The sequence below is a fragment of the Symphodus melops genome (genome assembly GCF_947650265.1).
Source record: "Symphodus melops genome assembly, chromosome: 9".
In the NCBI taxonomy this organism is placed as follows: Eukaryota; Metazoa; Chordata; class Actinopteri; order Labriformes; family Labridae; genus Symphodus; species Symphodus melops.
In genome coordinates this window covers 2,668,722-2,685,814 of record NC_136699.1, presented here as the reverse complement: position 1 = coordinate 2,685,814, position 17,093 = coordinate 2,668,722, and the positions used below count along the sequence as shown (strand labels likewise).

The 17,093-nt window shown below is 41.3% G+C and overlaps 1 protein-coding gene across 2 annotated transcripts in view; it reads right to left on the bottom strand.

The window, feature by feature from the left end:
- Nucleotides 1–17,093, bottom strand: part of ldb2a (LIM domain binding 2a) — a 99,634-nt gene that overhangs the window by 62,834 nt on the left and 19,707 nt on the right. For both annotated transcript variants that reach the window (XM_079352321.1, XM_079352322.1), the window contains exon 3: nucleotides 987–1,089. In XM_079352321.1, coding sequence (XP_079208447.1) covers nucleotides 987–1,089 — 103 coding nt within the window. The remainder of the gene's footprint in view (nucleotides 1–986; nucleotides 1,090–17,093) is intronic.

The window sequence follows — 17,093 nt, the reverse complement described above, 5'->3', positions numbered from 1 at the left end:
TAGGAACTCAATAACGTAAATGGAAGTAGACAAAGCAGGATGAAGCAAACCAAATCTGTTCTCTTCACTACCCAATGAATAGAGGACAAAAGATTGAGGTGTTGAAAAATGAGGATTCTTTCTCGAACACCTCTCAGTATTCTTACTTTGGGGACGTTTAGAACTTTGTATTTGGACACCAGAGATCTAAAGTGCTGACAGACTTGACATAATACCACCACGTAAAGGAGAAAGGAGACATGTTGATGGCGTTCTCACACCAGGTGTGATTGTTTGGTACTGTGCACATGCATGATTGCTCCCCTCTCCACCGCTGCTCTGCGTTCACATTAGTGACACTGTTCTGTATGCGAGTACACAGTGCGATCCAGTAGGTGGCAGTATACACATAGTTGGATTGCAAATCCGCAAAGAAGAAGAAAGCAAAGACTTGGAGGAGTCCATCCTGCTTACTGTGAACGTTTTTGTTATTTCTGAGACGCCAAGAACATCTCATATATGTTAACTTGTTTTTACACCAAGACAAAGTCCTCGCATGTGGAGATGAACTTGGCAAAAAAAACAAAAACGATTGTGATTTTTCGGGGATTGTGCCCGAGTCCACTTGAAGAGGTGATACGAGTACTGTATGTTTGTGTTCACACTGATCAAGTGAACTTTGGGGTCAAGCACACTCAGATCCTGGCCTGGTCCCGAGTGTAACCCCCCCTTAAACTGTAACACAAAACACAACTGAGAGAAACTTCAGAATGTAAACTGAAGCATGAAATGAATCAAGACAGGGAAAAAAACAGTAAAGTAGACTAAAATAAAGTGAATATATAAACTATTTTAGTTTTTTTATGGAAAAAAACTAATGAAAAGATGTTCTGTCATTGTATCATACACTGTCCTAATCAACCAGACATTTTAAATCAGCTACCAGTAACTGACGTTGTGATTTTGTTAAAGCTAAGAGTTCATCAGTGGTGCAGCAGGGCTCTTACTGTATCTCTTTGGTCCGTCTTCCAGGCAGAAGGAGAGCGTGAGAGTGGCGTCCTCCTCAAAAAACTCCGTAGCAAAAGCATCCCACCACAAACTGTCGCTTTCCTGTAAAAAGGGGGAAATCAGAAAAATTACACCGAATCCTCAGTACAGCAAATGAGCTAACGTTAATCTTTAAAGACAACTGAATGAGCAGGATGGGTTATCATGGGTTATTTCATTATTTTTCTTTTCTTATTTTGTTCAATAAGCCAGTGAGTTTCTCTCACTGCTGTGCTGCTGCATTTCTTTACATAAATTCAATATTGATTCATTCTGATAAGACATTTGTGACCATGCAGGCTTCTGTGTATATATATATATATATATATATATATATATACATACACACACATATATAGTGCAGGGCAAGTATTCCCTTTATTGTCGATTGGTTTGTTTGTGCCTTTTCATTAAAACGAATTTCATGAGCTTTATTTAAAATCGCTTCAATAACATTCAGTTCAGAGAGAGCTTCAACAATCAAGTATAAACCACAACAAGGTCAAACATAAGAGTCGTAAAACATTTTATGAAAGGGCGCTGAAAAAAAAGAGAGCACAGTAAGAAAGGAGGGATAAGAGCGAAAAGGCTATCGGCTACAAAAAGAAATCAAAAACGTATACAAACATGAGTCCATAAATCAGGTTTCAAACGGTGATCTCACCGAGCTGCTCGTCTAAGCCCTCGATGCAGGTCGATGCAAAGCCCGAGTTTGGAAACAGCCTTTGCTCCTCTTAAGCCCGGACTTGAGGAGAGCCCTGCCTCAGGCTCCGACAAGTCTGAATTGCAAGCCGAGGTCCAACACCTTAATAATTCACCGCTGCTTTGACTCCTTCCAGCAGCTGAGAAAGCTTGTTTAACTTTTTAACCATCATGATTAGTTTCATCCTCTTTAGTTGGGGTCACGATTCGATTCAGAATCTATTTTCCATTCAAAACGACTAACCAGACAAGCGCTCGTGTCGAGCACCCGCATGTGCAGAGAGGCCTCATTGCAACAAGCGAGGGTTTGAATCCCACCTCGGCTCTTTGACACAAGCAAAAATAAAAAAAATATATTAATACTAACAGTTATTGTAACAGTTGCAGAGCTTGTTATGTAAATTCATGCAATTTTAGTAAATAATAAAAATAGCTGCTGATTGTTAGTAATAGTACATGTTGCTATGGTAACTGTAGATGTTAGGATTAGTGTTTGTATTAATAATACTTGTTTTAGTTTGAAAGCCCAGCAGGTTGAAGTAGTAAAGTTACAGTGTTAGTAGAAATAGATGATGTAGATGCTCTAACAGTAGTGGTACTAGTAGTGTAGTTATAGTGTTAAGAAGGTGGGATTACTCTGAGGTAAAACATCTGTGTAAATTTGCCCTGAAATGACTCCTCTAGCATTCCCTCGCCTCCAAAAAACCCCAGATTGTGTTTGCAGAACATCCCCCCCCTCCATGGACGTTTGACGGATGCTAATGTCCCGTGACACGTTATGACAGTTCACCAAATTTCTTCCAGAGCAGGGCTCAAAGATGGCAAGCACTTCCCAGATGTTGACAATTAGCGTTGTCACCATCGCACAGTGTCAAGCCCAATCAGCAGCGAGCAGAGCGTCCCGCGGGTCATCGTGTCTCAAGTGCATGCAAAGACGGAGAGGTGGAGCCAGGAGGACACGAACCTGGACCTCCATTCATCCAGCCACTCAATCGATCCGCTGTGCTGAATAGTCTTCACATGTATGACGCATTTTGAAGATGTCTGTTGTGGAAAGATCGAGTAAAAGTCGGATATTTTGAGATATTTGTCATCAGAAACAAGGGCCTATTTTTACAAATATTCTGGGGTCTAAAACGTAACAACTTGTTGGTCTTGATGCAGTGGATCCCCTGCAGCATGTTATTGTAAGTGTTCGGAAATAGGAACCCTCGGGAGATGGGCTATTTTATAAGAAGAAGGATCCTCGTGTTTAACGAGAAACAGAAGTCTTTGCTCTGTAATCTTACAAGAGCTGAGCTGTTGGACAACACGGGAAACGTGAGTCAGGGCTGAAGTGAAAGTTTATTGTGTTTGAGAGCGGAAAGTACATCAACGCTTGTCAGACACTTAGAAAAACAATCTCAACCTGTCATTGGCACACACTAAAAACAAGCACTTGTAGTGGACTAACATTGACCTGGCTCGTTTCATACTGTCAGAGAAAGAGATTGACTGGAGCCATTCCAAAACTGTTTAACTCTTTAACGCTGTATTAGTGATTCAGACCTTAAAAATGGGTAAATACGGCCAAGGTTTATACCGGCTCAAAGAGAAAAGTATTCATGAATACATTTCCAGAAAATATCTAGATAATTTCACGAGGACTGCTCTGGATATTCTCCCGACCTGGCTGTTCGCACATATTCCTCACATAGGGAGACTTTCCCCGTCAGACAGGAGGCAGGTGGGATCTACTGAGGTGAGACATGAAGTAGGAAGTAGGACAAAAAGTTTTGGAAGTCCGCTATACAACGAGCGGAGAACAACATACTGGCGAACAGAAATTGAATGCAGCCACATAATTACGTGCACAGAGATTGTGTTGTGGTCTCATTCATACAGTCTGTGCACCGTGCACAGAAACGCCACTCCGCCTCACACTTGCTCAAGGTGAATTCTATCCTGCTGCATTTTCACGTCAGCCAACTCGGACTTACTGCGGAGAAAATCCTTTGAGTCTGGCAGGAGAAACTCAGACTGAAGTCTGAGCAAAAAGACGTGGCTGTTTGTGTTCACACATACACCGCTCACTCCTCCTTTATGTGAAAGCCCAGTAAGATAAAACCACCCTGCAAAACATCCTGAATTGTTTCAATAATCAGTCAATAAGGATCACAAAAAATGTATAAAACCAAAAAAGTTCAAAGACGCTTTTTTTGTGTGCGTGTGGAAACAGCTGCAGTGCCACATCAGCTACGTCTTTATAAATGTTTGTGCATCATTTTTAATTGGACTAAACTGCACTAACCAACCAGGGTCCAAACCCTGAGTGCACAGCATGAAAACATTGACCAGTAAATACAGCGCTACCATTAGGTCAATCAGTGTAATTGTTTGAATGACACAGCAGATCTAAAATGCATCGACCAGCCGCACTGTGCAGCAAATGGATTTGTAAATGCATGCCAGGGTATTCTCTGTGCATGTGGCACCGACCAGATGTCCACTGGGAATAAAGTCCATGAGCTGTCGGTGTGTGTGTGTGTGTGTGTGTGTGTGTGTGTGTGTGTGTCAGTACGTGTGTTGAGTGACTGTCATTTTGTGAAAATCAGCAGGTGTGAAAAGCCAGCATGTGTGTGGAGTCTGTTTGATATGAATACATCTATTTCAGAGAGGCCAGCTGAGAAGAGTGACACATGAGGACCAAACAGACAGAAATAGAATGACTCTGGTGCCACTCAGCGCTCGGACCCAGTTCAGTTCATAGTCCAGGACCATGAGGGGGCAGGAACCTCGTGGATTTAACGGTCAAGCAAAGAAAGGACAAGAATCTTTCTGTAAACTTCTCTGTGGGACTGCTCTGAGAAACTTTGAAGGTGGACTCGTTCTGTTTTGTTACTCTCCCTCGATCTAGTTTTAATAACACACAATGAGAGTAACAAAGCACAGACGCTGAAATGACCGACAGCAGCTGTATTTAGCATTAAAAGCATAAAGCTGACATTGTCCTATTTTTTCAGACTGTCAACAAATCCTCTCAAGAGACCAACCAAACACTGCTTCAGCTCCTCTCTCAATAAAGTTGAGTCAATTTGATTTATATAGACCGATACAAAACAGTTTACTATTTCCCTCAAGGGGGTAAATAATCAGCACAGCATGCACTCCTCTCTCTTTAGACAGTCTGAATAGAATCGTCCCAAAAAAACTTAAAAAGAGCAACAGAGGAAGTGAAAGAAACCTTCCACTGTACAACAACATGAAGGATCAGAGGATGCTGCTTCCCTTAGTCTCACGTTTATTATTTCATCCTGAAGTGTGGATAGGTTGTTGGCCAAAAAAGAAACACTTGATGACGACACTGAAGCCTTTGGTTCATTGTAAAAGTTTTTTCTCATGAATCATAGACTTCAGGATCCTGGTTTTGATCGTAGACTTTTAAGAAGCCCGTTTTTTGTGTTTGCGCACGTCAACTCAACTGTAGACAGTGTGTGTGGAGACTGGTTCTAAACAGCTTCTGCAATGGTACACCAATAAAAGTGTAGAGACCAGGGTGAAGTTTCTTCATTTATTTAATTCCAAATTAATTCCACTTGTAGTGATGAGGTGGTCAGTTGGTTTTAAAACTTAAAAGGAAAACAACAACACGAATCAGAGCCACGCCAGTGAATCAAATAATAAACAAGAGGATATATTCACATGAACAAATTACTCACTCAATGATGCACCTCTAGTCAGCAGCATGTCCAGCAGCTCAGCATATTGCAGCAAAACAAAAGGGAGAAAGCATGGCCTGCCACAGAGCTCTCAATTACTCAGGTGTGGTCTGATTAAAGTCAGGAGCAGGCTTAAAGGCGCAGTGCTATCTGATTGGCAGATGGGCACAACGCAACGGTTTGTCAGGAGGCTTAAAAACCCGCCTCAGCTCCAGCTTCCAGCACGGGGACCGCCATCGATGGGACTCAAAAGCCCCCTGCAGTGACTCACAGATGACGTCACTCCAGGCTCGTCTATTTTTTTTTTTACAGTAGAGACTGACTTATCAGAGCCTTCAGTGTTCAAAGCAACATGTCAAAGAGAACGACTGTGTGTGACTCATCTGTGTTGGAGCACCCCGGGCCGGGTAATGGTCCAACTCTTTCACTGTTTGGAGGTTAAAAAAAGCGCTGCAGTTCTGTAGCTCCATGAACAGCAGCTAAATCTTTCAGAATATGTTACCACAATCTCTACCATGTGTAGCATAAATGTTAAGACATGAATTACCCCTGATTTGACACTGAGCCAATAGAAGACATTCATCTCAAATGAAGTGATGTTTCCACGACTGCTAACAAAAGAAAGGTAAACAGACTACATGCAACAATAGCAGGTCTTAATCCCAACTCAAATATAAAAACTTTCTCTCTGCCTTTGTTTGGTCAAACCTGCTGCATGAATACTGATGCATGTCTGATCAGGGAGCTACGATACAGGTGCTGAGAGCGCCCAAAAAGTAAGAGCATGCCCAGCATTGGTTATTAATTAGGAGCTAAAAACATACATTAATAAGTAATCAATGAAAGAAAAGCACAAGTATAAACAGTCGGTGTAATTAAAAGAAAATAAAGAGAAAGAGGAAGTTAAACTGTGAAATAATAATACATTCTTCCTGTAACTTAAACTTTTCACATCTTTCTGATTAAATCTCCAACAGACATTATATCCTTCAAAATAAAAGCTCCATACCAACCATTTTACAAGACGGTTAAATATTAGATTAATATTAGTTATTCTGTGAATTATGCAAAAATGATTGAATGTGTGGTTCAATAGTTGTTGGCCAGTAAAGGAAAGGTATGTGCTATTTAAGTATTAAAGTCTCATGCTGCTTTATTCGTAATTTCCCTCTACTACATACTAGACTGAAACATTGTTGAACTATTGTTGTTGGGTTTTTTTTTTACAGTCATTCAATTGAGGGCTCAGACCTTTACAATGAAGGGGAGATGCGCCCTTGTAGAAGCGGGCCTGTAGCTCTGTTTCCCTGCACAGAACAGTGTTTCACCTCATTGACTCTGCTGAACTTTCCCATCTGCTCGAGCAGGTTAGAGCATTTCATGAAGAAGTGTGATCCCCCAGTTTGACATAAACTGCCTGGATTTAGAGTTGGAGATGAATTTTTCAAGTGCTGTCATCCTGAGGGCTCCCATCTCTGCGTTTGACAGACTGCTACTCATTAAGCCGCCTCTTACTGTTTTAATGAAAAGTGTTTTAGGTAAGCCTCCACTTCTATGTTTTACACAATCCTCCTCAAAATCCCCTTTTACTCACTTTTATAGGAGAGGAGGGTTAGTTAACCTCCACCTCATTTTAATCCACACTGTGTATCAGTGGATTCAATACTGGCTCCCAGTGTCTTTGTTTAAACATTATTTTCACATTCTTCCTCTCTGTTTCCTTCGAAAACTGTTGTCCAGAATTTTCCTGAAACTCGACATTATTTACAGAATTATGTGAGCTGTTAAATCTCACAAAAGTTCATTTTGCCTGCTGATATTTGGCTCGAGCCGACAAACCGCAAGCGTGTATTTAAGCAAGAGCAGAGTCGACAGTGGTGTCAGCAGGCTCTAACCATTGTTGACACCGTTTAGTTTGTTTCTGTGTTGAAAAGCTTCTGCCCGGACAGCACAGAGAGACAAAAAATAACGAGCACATTTCATGCAACATGAACAATATAGTTTCAGCCCTCGCCACAATTTGGTGCTCTTCTCCAAATCATTTAGTTTGTAAATTAAATATCCATTAAGCAGCGCTGGCTAATAAAGCTAAATATTGCTCAAAACCTTTCCATTAAGCGCAGTGAACAGTCTCTTTAGAATCAGAAGCCATTAATCCTTGGAAATGGAGCTTTTTGGCCAGCGCTTCGCCAAGTTGTAAAGCGTGGCTGGCTGAGCCCTGGACCGGCAAGTTCTGGCCCAGCTCTAAAGACAGAGGAGAAGCTGGAGAAGAGCCAGCCAGGCCAGAGAACAGCTAAAGCCTGGCCAGTGGACACAAGCCATATGAATCCTCTGGCTGACGGCAAACAAGCCGCACTTGAAGCTCATGGGGCTGAGGATGTTTGAATTTTGACTACTGCAGAAAATGTCACAAACTTGGCTTTTACTCGAATCTTTCTGCAGGTTTTAAAAGTCTAAATGACACGATTAAAGCAAAAGAAGCCTGCACCTCTTTCTTTATGTCCACTCAGCCCTTTTTATGTTTGTTTCTCTCCCTCTTTGTCCGTCTCCTGTCCTCGCAGCAGCTGCTCTTTGACAGACATCATCCTGCCTTCATTTCCGCCCGCGGACTCTCTGACGAACCACGTGGCGTGACGATGTTTGTTGTCAAATGCTACAAATCAGGCCGGCTCAGAGGGACCCGAGGTGAACCGACATGGTCGCAGCCGTGACGGCCGTCAGCCGATAAGGCTCTATTGATTCAAACAGATCGCACTTCATCTGGGGGGGGATTTATCAATGTGTCAATGGCCCACTAGCCAACCACAAATCACCAGCAATGGCCAGGCCCCGGGGATTTAAAGGAAAGCCAGAGGATTGGAGGGACGGCGAAGGGAGGATCCTCAGTAAATAGCAACAGAGCTGAGGGTTAAGTCCACGCATATAAAGAGAAGTCCATGCAGGAGAGGCAGATGGCACGATGTGGAAACAGAAGAACACGAAATGAGGTTTACTGTATCAACTGCATCGGAAACAAAACACTCTCATTCACTGTGAGTAGGCTGTATGTAAAGTGCAAAAGGCTTCATATATTGTCTGCATTCATATAGCAGCATATAAGGAGACTGCAGCTCTCTTCTATTTCTTTCAAACTGTGTATAAAACACCAATATTTCTATGTTTAGCATGAATCATTTCCCATGCAGCGAGCCTCTGAGAGTCCATATTTTCGCTTCCAGCCTCTTGTGGCAGAAAAGCCTCCAAGAGTGTAGGCGTGTCTGGGGCCCGACCTTGGAGCGTTATCAATGTCTGAAACCCCATTGAGCTCCTGAATAGCACGGAGCCCAGCAGCCTGGTGGGCCAGAGAAGTTTTACTGTAGTGGAAAAAAGCAAACAGCCGCAGGTGATGGAGGAACACAACAACGAAACAGCAGCAGAGACTCTCTGGATGTTTCCAAGGATCCTTCGTGCTGGAGCTTTTGTTTGATTGCAAGATGAGGGTCATTGAATGATTACACGCTTTAATAAGAGGTCTAATAAAATGGTGGGGGTTTTTTTCAGTGCACGTTCACATTATGTCGATCTCCTCGAGTGGAGGACACACTTTCATATCACGGCATATTTTATGTCTGACAGCTTCTCTTTACATTCACATTTCATCACACATGTAAACTGGTTCAGAGCTGTTCTTTTTTTCTTTTTGCTATTTGATGCTGTTTATGTTCCCTGTTTTATTGTTTTTTGTGACACTCAAATTTCCCCCATTGGGGGATCAATAAAGATTATCTTTATCCTTTTTATAAAGTTAATGTAAAAAGGGAATTTGGATTTGAATACAAGAAAGATCAGTACACTTCTATAAGAGTTTTATTTCATTTTTGTAACCTGTATATGATTAATACTTTTAATAATTGAGTTATGAAACAAGTGTTAAAATATCAAGTTTGTTTAGCAAACATAAAGGATTTTAATTATCTCAATTTTGACATAAATAAACAGATGTTTGTTGACATAAACTATAAAATAGTCACTTCCATAAAGAGAAGGAGTAAACAGAGCCTGGTCCAAGATCAGAAGATTTGTAGTGTCAATCAGTGGTTCCCAAAGTTCAGAGTCGGGAACTTCCAGGGAGTCGACGAGGGGTCACACCTATTTCAAAAATTGCATATTTGAGCCATTTTTTTGCAAAAATAGGAACCAAAACTAAAAACATGTTATCTCTATCTTCTTAATTAAACTATTAAATGTATATTTGTATCTCTCGGTGGGTGAGGGAGGGTTTGGTTTATGAGAGCCGTGTGTATGTGTGATTGTTAATGTCTTGTAATGTTTGTTTTCGTCTTTTGTGTAAGGGAGCGCCTTGAAAACAAGTAGTTCCATTTCAAATAAACACATTTCATCTCGTGAAATAAACTATAAACGTTTAAAAGTTCCAAATATGTAAGTCTGCACATAACAGCAGCAACGTCTGCTGCTCTTCACACGTAAAGATGAAGACAGCTGTGTGTCCCCCGATGTGGGGGCCCTGTGCACAGTCGTGCTGCTCAGCTGAGATGCAGCGAGAGCGCCAACAGACAAATCAAACGCTCGAAACAATGAGCGATGCTGGTGTGCGCTGGATGTCCACTCAGTGCTAAAGTCTATAAATACTGCTTCTAGCCTTTCTAACAATAAATTACTATCTAAGATATTTGAATGTGTTTTAGGCTGTTGTATTTGTTTGGATAAGACTTTTAGCACATGGGCGTGGCTGAGCGATGTGTTCGTGGCTCGGTCACTGCAGGGACAGTGTAAGTGTTGCAATGAATAAACAGGGAGGATTTAGGTTTGTTGTATCGTCACTGCAATACGACTCTTTTTGCACAATAAACTCCAGATGCACGGCGGCCCCGGGAACAAGCTTGGCCACACAGGTATTGTTTCTATAAAAGGTTCCTTAGCATGACAAAGTACAAGAGTCACTCCTTTAGACTAGATAAACAACACCACTTTAATCACCTCCAGGGACCAAAGTGTTTTTGTACAACACAAACTTAACATGTTGCTGTGTCTGGCCACCTTACAGCCACAAGCCAAGCATTATGCAAATGAGGAGCAAATGAATGCAGCGAGGAAAAGAGTCATTGCCCTTGAACAGCAGCGTGCACGATTGCCAGGAATGAACTTTGTGTTTATAGAAAACGGAATCAGCCAAAGTTCACAGTTTCATTTCAGATCTCCTCTTTTTAACCTTGTTGTCACCTCTCTTTATTTTAGATATACCAGAGATCAGTGTTATGTTACAGTATAGAGCAGGGGCCGTCGTCCTGATGAAGTCACTTTCCTATACACTAACTTATTGGTTTCATTTCTGAGTGGTAAACTATACTATGTGTTCAAACAGCACTGACTCAATGACACAATGAAGGGTTTAATAATAATATTTTCCTTTGACCTTTGAGCATCAAACAGTCACAGCTGGGTGTGTCGGTTTAGCTCAGTTGGTGGAGCGAGCACAGACACTGCAGTTCTCATCGCACTGGTCACATGTTCGATTCCCAGTCTCTCTCCTCATCATGTCCTGTCTCTCTCAGGTAAAGTCAGTCAACTCATCCTTGACGCAGAGCCGATGTTTGCTCAAAAATGAAGCTGTTAATACGAAGAATCAAAGCTTTGAATGTTTCATCAAAATGATTAAATACAGCTGAAGTTTAAGAATCTGATTTAAAATGTCGTTTCAAGCTTTGTTTGTATATCTGAGGATACAAAAACAGTTTTATTATATACAGTGAGGACACAATCCTCAAGCTAGGTTCTCAGCGGCTCGAGCAAGGAGCCAGTCTGTGACCTCCTGCCTTCAGGACGGGCGATCTGACCACATCGAGGAGCGAGAACAACAGGACATCAGACGGACTACAGGCCCGTCTGTCTCCTCTGTTATCTGAGCGACAGAGCAGCCTGGAAGGAACCACGGGAAAGGGCCAGGAAAAAGGTGGGTCTATTGTCCCGGCATCCTGCTGCATGTGACGGACGCTCATTGTTTGACTGGAGGCCCTTTTTTTTTTTTTTTTTTTTTTTCTGGGAACATCCTTTAAGTGCATGTCATGTACAGTGTGACATTACAGGAACAACACGGTGAAATGGTGAGACACGTGTCATATGTAGTAAACTCATAGGAGGCTATTAAACCACTTCATGCACAGCATTTATTTACAGAAGATTTGATTTGCAGCCGGGTTAAAAGTCTTGTAGGAAATTTTGAAAAAAATGCTGAATCTTTGTTTAAAAATGAAAAAACTATTTCTGCATTCAAATATCAATAAGGAATTTGGGACAATGATCTATTGAAAAACTACAATCAACCCCCCCCCCCAAAAAAAAAAAATAATAATACAATAAATGAAGATGACAGCATCTTAAAGCTGCACTCAATCAATCTGGATTTATTCTGTAAACTCTGTAAGACAACCTGAAATAAAATTAATGTAAGACTACAAATCTTTTACAAAAAAAAGTTGAAAAGCTGCCTGAAAGCGAGTCTGTCTTTTTTTTTTTTAATTTAAAGTGCTTTATAACATTTTGTATCTCCATATTGTTGCATGCCTTTTCATGTATCCTCATATAGGTTATGTGATTTTATTTGATCGACTGTCGTTGACCTAAAGGCCCAAAGAGGGACGATAATTGGCAAATTAGCATTAGCTATAATCTCTCCATGCAGCACATCAGTTTCACGCTCAGTATTGGATTAATGTTAAACTGTATTGTTCCTATTAAATAAATAAATTCTATTCAAATTTGATTTCTGAAGGATGGATTTAAAACTGCTCACACCGTTTAAAGGTCGGTCTCTTCAGAGTTAAAAGAAATCAAATCTTTAAATGGTGTTAGCAGTTAAGGTACTCGAGAGCGAATCCACTCTGGACACTTCTCCATGTTTCTCACTTTTGACAAGGAGAAAGGTCGAGAAAAAACTATGTACTGATAGGCAATTATAAGAGAGGGACGAGGGAGGCATATGGATTTCTCCTGGACCAATCAAAGCCTTACATCCCGCCCACCTGTCAATCATGTCAGCTACACGGCTAACTATTATTAAATGTATTGCTTATTGAATAAAAACAGATGCCACATCTTCGATTCTATGTGACTTCTGGCTCTTTTGGAGTCAGCCTCAAGTGGACAATAAATGTACTGCAGCTTTTTTTGGCACTTCCACATTTGCTTAATTTTTTAAGGTTTGATATTAACCTGAAATGTGACACCCAAGCACAGGTCAGTAAATATCTTAACATGTCTGATCGTTGTTGTTTCCTTTAGATCAAACAATAAAGTTTTCTAAATATATCGCTGTTGTCTGTCTGAGCCGAAATTAAAAACTGCGAACGGCACTGAATAACGCTTTGATAAATGATTCCAGGTTTATTTAAGAGCGTGCATTAATTAATACAAGCATTAAAATATGAATTCTCTTTGCCTCCTTTCAAGGATTTCACATTAGAGAGCAGAGGAATAAAATGATAAACAGGCAGCATCCATTCAGCTAAGTTAACAGAAAAGACCGCAGTCTTTAAAAGAAAAAAAAAAGGCTGCTCTTCTTTTCACTCCGATCAGCCCGCCCGCTCACCTTTTAGCGGTATTATTCTTTAATTTGGCGAGGGAGGATGCAGGCAGCGAGTTAACTGACAGAAGCAGAAGCTAATGTGATTCAGTCCTTTCACTGTCTGGCAGCATTATGAAGAGAGAGAAAAAAAAAAAGTAAAATGTTTTAGTTTTTTTTAATGCAGGAGCTGCGAGCGATGTTTTACAGGTCCACAAAAGCAGAAGTCTGGTTGTTGTCAATAAGACTGTGAATCATAACAACGATGCATCATCGAGATCTACGCTTAATAGAGAATAAAATCACAATGCTGTTTAGGCATTCAGACAGAGAATAGATGTTGGGGACTTATCCAGGACTTCTCCTGCTCTGATTTAGTTGGTTTGCTTTTTGCTGTGGAATACTTGATGCTAATGAAAACACCTAAATATTGAATAATATTCATATATTCTGAACTAATGTAAGAAGATGTCCAATGTCACTGATGGTAAATGCACCTGAGCTTGTCTTCTGGCTACTCACAGCGCTTTTACACCGCAGGTCACACCTACACATTTACACACTGATGGTAGAGGCTGCTCTGTGAAGTGATGGGGTTGCTTTGTCGGGGGGGGTCTGGGGTTAGGTGTCTTGCCCAAGGACACATCGGACGTGTGGCTGCAGGTAGTGTTGTATAGCACTCGAAATCGGTCATGTTTTGAGATCACAACTTCAAGGTCTCGTCTTGTAATCGAAAGCATTTCTACTCGGTCTAGTCTCGGTCTCAGAGTGGACTGACTCTGGACCGGTCTTGTCTCGGTCTCAGAGTGGACCGGTCTTGTCTCGGTCTCAGAGTGGACTGACTCTGGACTGGTCTTGTCTCGGTCTCAGAGTGGACCGGTCTTGTCTCGGTCTCAGAGTGGACCGGTCTTGTCTCGGTCTCAGAGTGGACTGACTCTGGACTGGTCTTGTCTCGGTCTCAGAGTGGACCGGTCTTGTCTCGATCTCAGAATGGACTGTGATGAGAAAGAAGACACCTCTTTCTAAAAGAACAAATAACTTCAGTTAATTCATCGAGTGATTTTTATCCCCTGGTTACGTCCACAACCTTCCCAGGGTTACGATCTTACAGTCCAAGTGAGGGACACGCCCGCTGCACACATACAGGGTGAGGATTCTTCATTTATATTTATGGTCTTGGTCTTGGTCTCGTCTCGATGTCAGTGTCTTGGTCTTATCTCGGTCTTGCACGCTGCCTCGTGTAGCTCTCTTGGTCTTAGTTCATGGTGGTCTAGGAGCTGGGGATCAACTCCACCAACTAAGCCCCAGCAACCTCCTGAAACACAAATTATTTTTGCTATTCTAAAAAGAATATATATATATATATATATATATATATATATATATATTAATATTATTTAAAAGCCTTTTTTTGCAGCTGTTCATTGATATACAAGTGTCTTTTCAGTGATACCTCCAGTGGCCTGTTTTCCCTGATTGTAGATAAAGTCCAACAGTAATGGTTCAGATAAGAGCACTGTGATGTTCAACACCTCGCTAGTAATTACCATCAGCCAGTTTCACTTAAGAGTGCACGGCGAAAAAAATGTTGTAAAAATGTCCAATATAAGACATTACAAGTTTCCTGTCATTGTTAAAAAAAAACAAAAAACAGTGAAGCGATCCTCAGGTCAGTGTACGTTTTTATACGTCTACTTTCTGAAGTTTTGCACAAATCCTGCACTGCTGTGATGAGATTATAATCTGCACACTGCTCATTCACGTGTGCTAGCCCAGAGTTTTATATCAGACTGGTTTTTGCTCTATTATGCATGTACAGTTTTACATTCAATGTGACAAGAAAAGCAAAAACGAACAGATAAAACACAAACCGGGGAAGGAAAACAGTTTGTTAGTAAAATGTAGTTAGTGATTGTAATAGTAGCATCAATTTATGAAGCGCCCTAAACAGATGCTTTCCTGCTTTAATCTGTGCTAAATGTCCTCACTCTTAAAAGGAAAAATATAATTTATAAAAATCCATTTTCTGATTTCCTGTTTGTGCTGCATCATTAACCGTCAGATGTCGTCATTTGCTAGATAAACTCTTTGTCTCAATGTAATAATCATAAAAGGTGTTTGGATCATTGATTGATACTGTTGCTGAGTTTGGTGCTGTTTTGAGTTTCCTCCCCGGGAAGCAGGTCCCATTAAAAGAAACAACAGACGAGCTCGTGTGTGTGTGTGTGTGTTTTTGTGTGTCGCTCCTTTGAGACTTAAATTGATCAAATAGATCCAATTTCTACAACAACAAACAAATGTGTTGTGTTTTGTTGTTTTAAACATTAGAAAAGGTTTGACAAATACTGGCTCGGGTGAGCAGTTAAAAGAATTAATCGTCAATTAATCAGGAGCAATTTGGGATTGTCATTGTTGAGCCAGTTTTCATGGGGGGGGAAGAAGAAGAGCTCGTTACAGCCGCTGCAATGAAAGACTTCGACTGTTCTTTGTCTCAAATGAGAGAAAACGAACACAACTGTGGATTTCTGACTGTTGATCTTTTTTCTTTTTTTTTTTAAACAAAAAGACAAAGTTGAAACATAACAAAGTTTTCCGGGTCGTTTAAATCAAAACATGATAAAGTACATCGTCTTCACATCGCATCCTTCAATAATTAAAATCTTTTTTTTTTTTTTTTTTTTCTTCCTGCACTTGTGAAGCAAAAACTTCCTCTGAATGCGTCACTATCACTGAAGGAAATCTGCGTGTGAGTTCTGGGTGTCTCATCTTTAATCCCTCTGTGTGAACCTCACAGCTCAGAGCCAACTTGACCTCCACATCATAAGCCTATTCATGTCAATCTGACACGTCGTGCTGATGGGAACAGATCCACTTTGCCCCTGACAGGAACAAGGGATTTCACCGTAATGAACACTCCAGTCCTTCCAGTTGCACGGCCGGGCCGATGCGTCAGGTCTGTCTGTCTGTGGGCCCATTTGAATAATGAGAATGAGACTAACTATGTGCAATAGACACAAGAATCCAATGAATGGCCTGCCAATCACTGGTGCTGATTGCATGTGTGTCCACAGAGGAAGAGTGTGACCATTAGACCCAGCAGCACCGCACAGGTTCCTGAACGCAGCCCTGTGGGTGTTATTATGTCTCCTCCATTAAAATGCTTTTGTTTTCCTTCTGTTTCACCCTCAGTGTTGTAGTTTTACTTACACTGTTATTCTCTTTCGCCGCTCTCTTCCTCTGAATATTAATGTCTCCTATGCTAATGGCCTAACATCGGCTGAGGTCGACCAAGCTCCTCCTCTGAATGTTAATCCGCTCCCTCATTTGCATATGCGTAAGTGTCAAATTCCCCCACAAATCACTGCAGCTGCCTCCGTACGAAGAGGCCAGTAGCCCCCGCGAGCGACAGCACAGAAACAATGTGGAGGCAGCGTATGCAGAGCATCAAATCCACATCAAAGCCTGTTTAGATTGCCAGGTCACTGCGGGTTCACACTGTGTAAAATGAAGGTAATGGGATAGCAGTCAGCGCGCTGCAGAAACACAGGCAGCCAGGTAATAAGTATGAATGGAGCAGGTAATAAGGTTGGGATAGAAACAGACCCCGTGTCATCGCAGGAGCACGACTGTTTAAGCTGCAGCACAGTTACAGGTGCAAAGGTGAGGGCTGATCCCAGACAAGCTCCCTGCACTTGTTGTGTCGCCTGCTTTTCATTTGCATGTTTTTTCGGAGCGTGTGCAAGGTGAGACTAATGTTACAGAGAGCGAACAGGAAACTGTCCTTCAGGGTGTTTTAAGGGAAGAAGTCAGCTAAAAATAAAACTAGCTGCTTTGTTCATCATCATCAGTCAAATAAAACATCACCAGTATTTCTGCCTCAAAGGCGGCTCACTTTTTTTTATATATTATATGTAATTATTAATATCATTAAAGTGGAGCATGGTGTTCATTATGTCTTTAGTAGATGGGAAGAAAATTGTTCTGCCGCTATTTGACAATGTGGCAACTTTTCAGTGATTTCTTGTTTCGAATAAACTCGACATGTTAGGATTTTAACTCGACGCCGGCTCGAGATCTGCAGCTTTTTTAGCATTAGCAAATTTTATTTA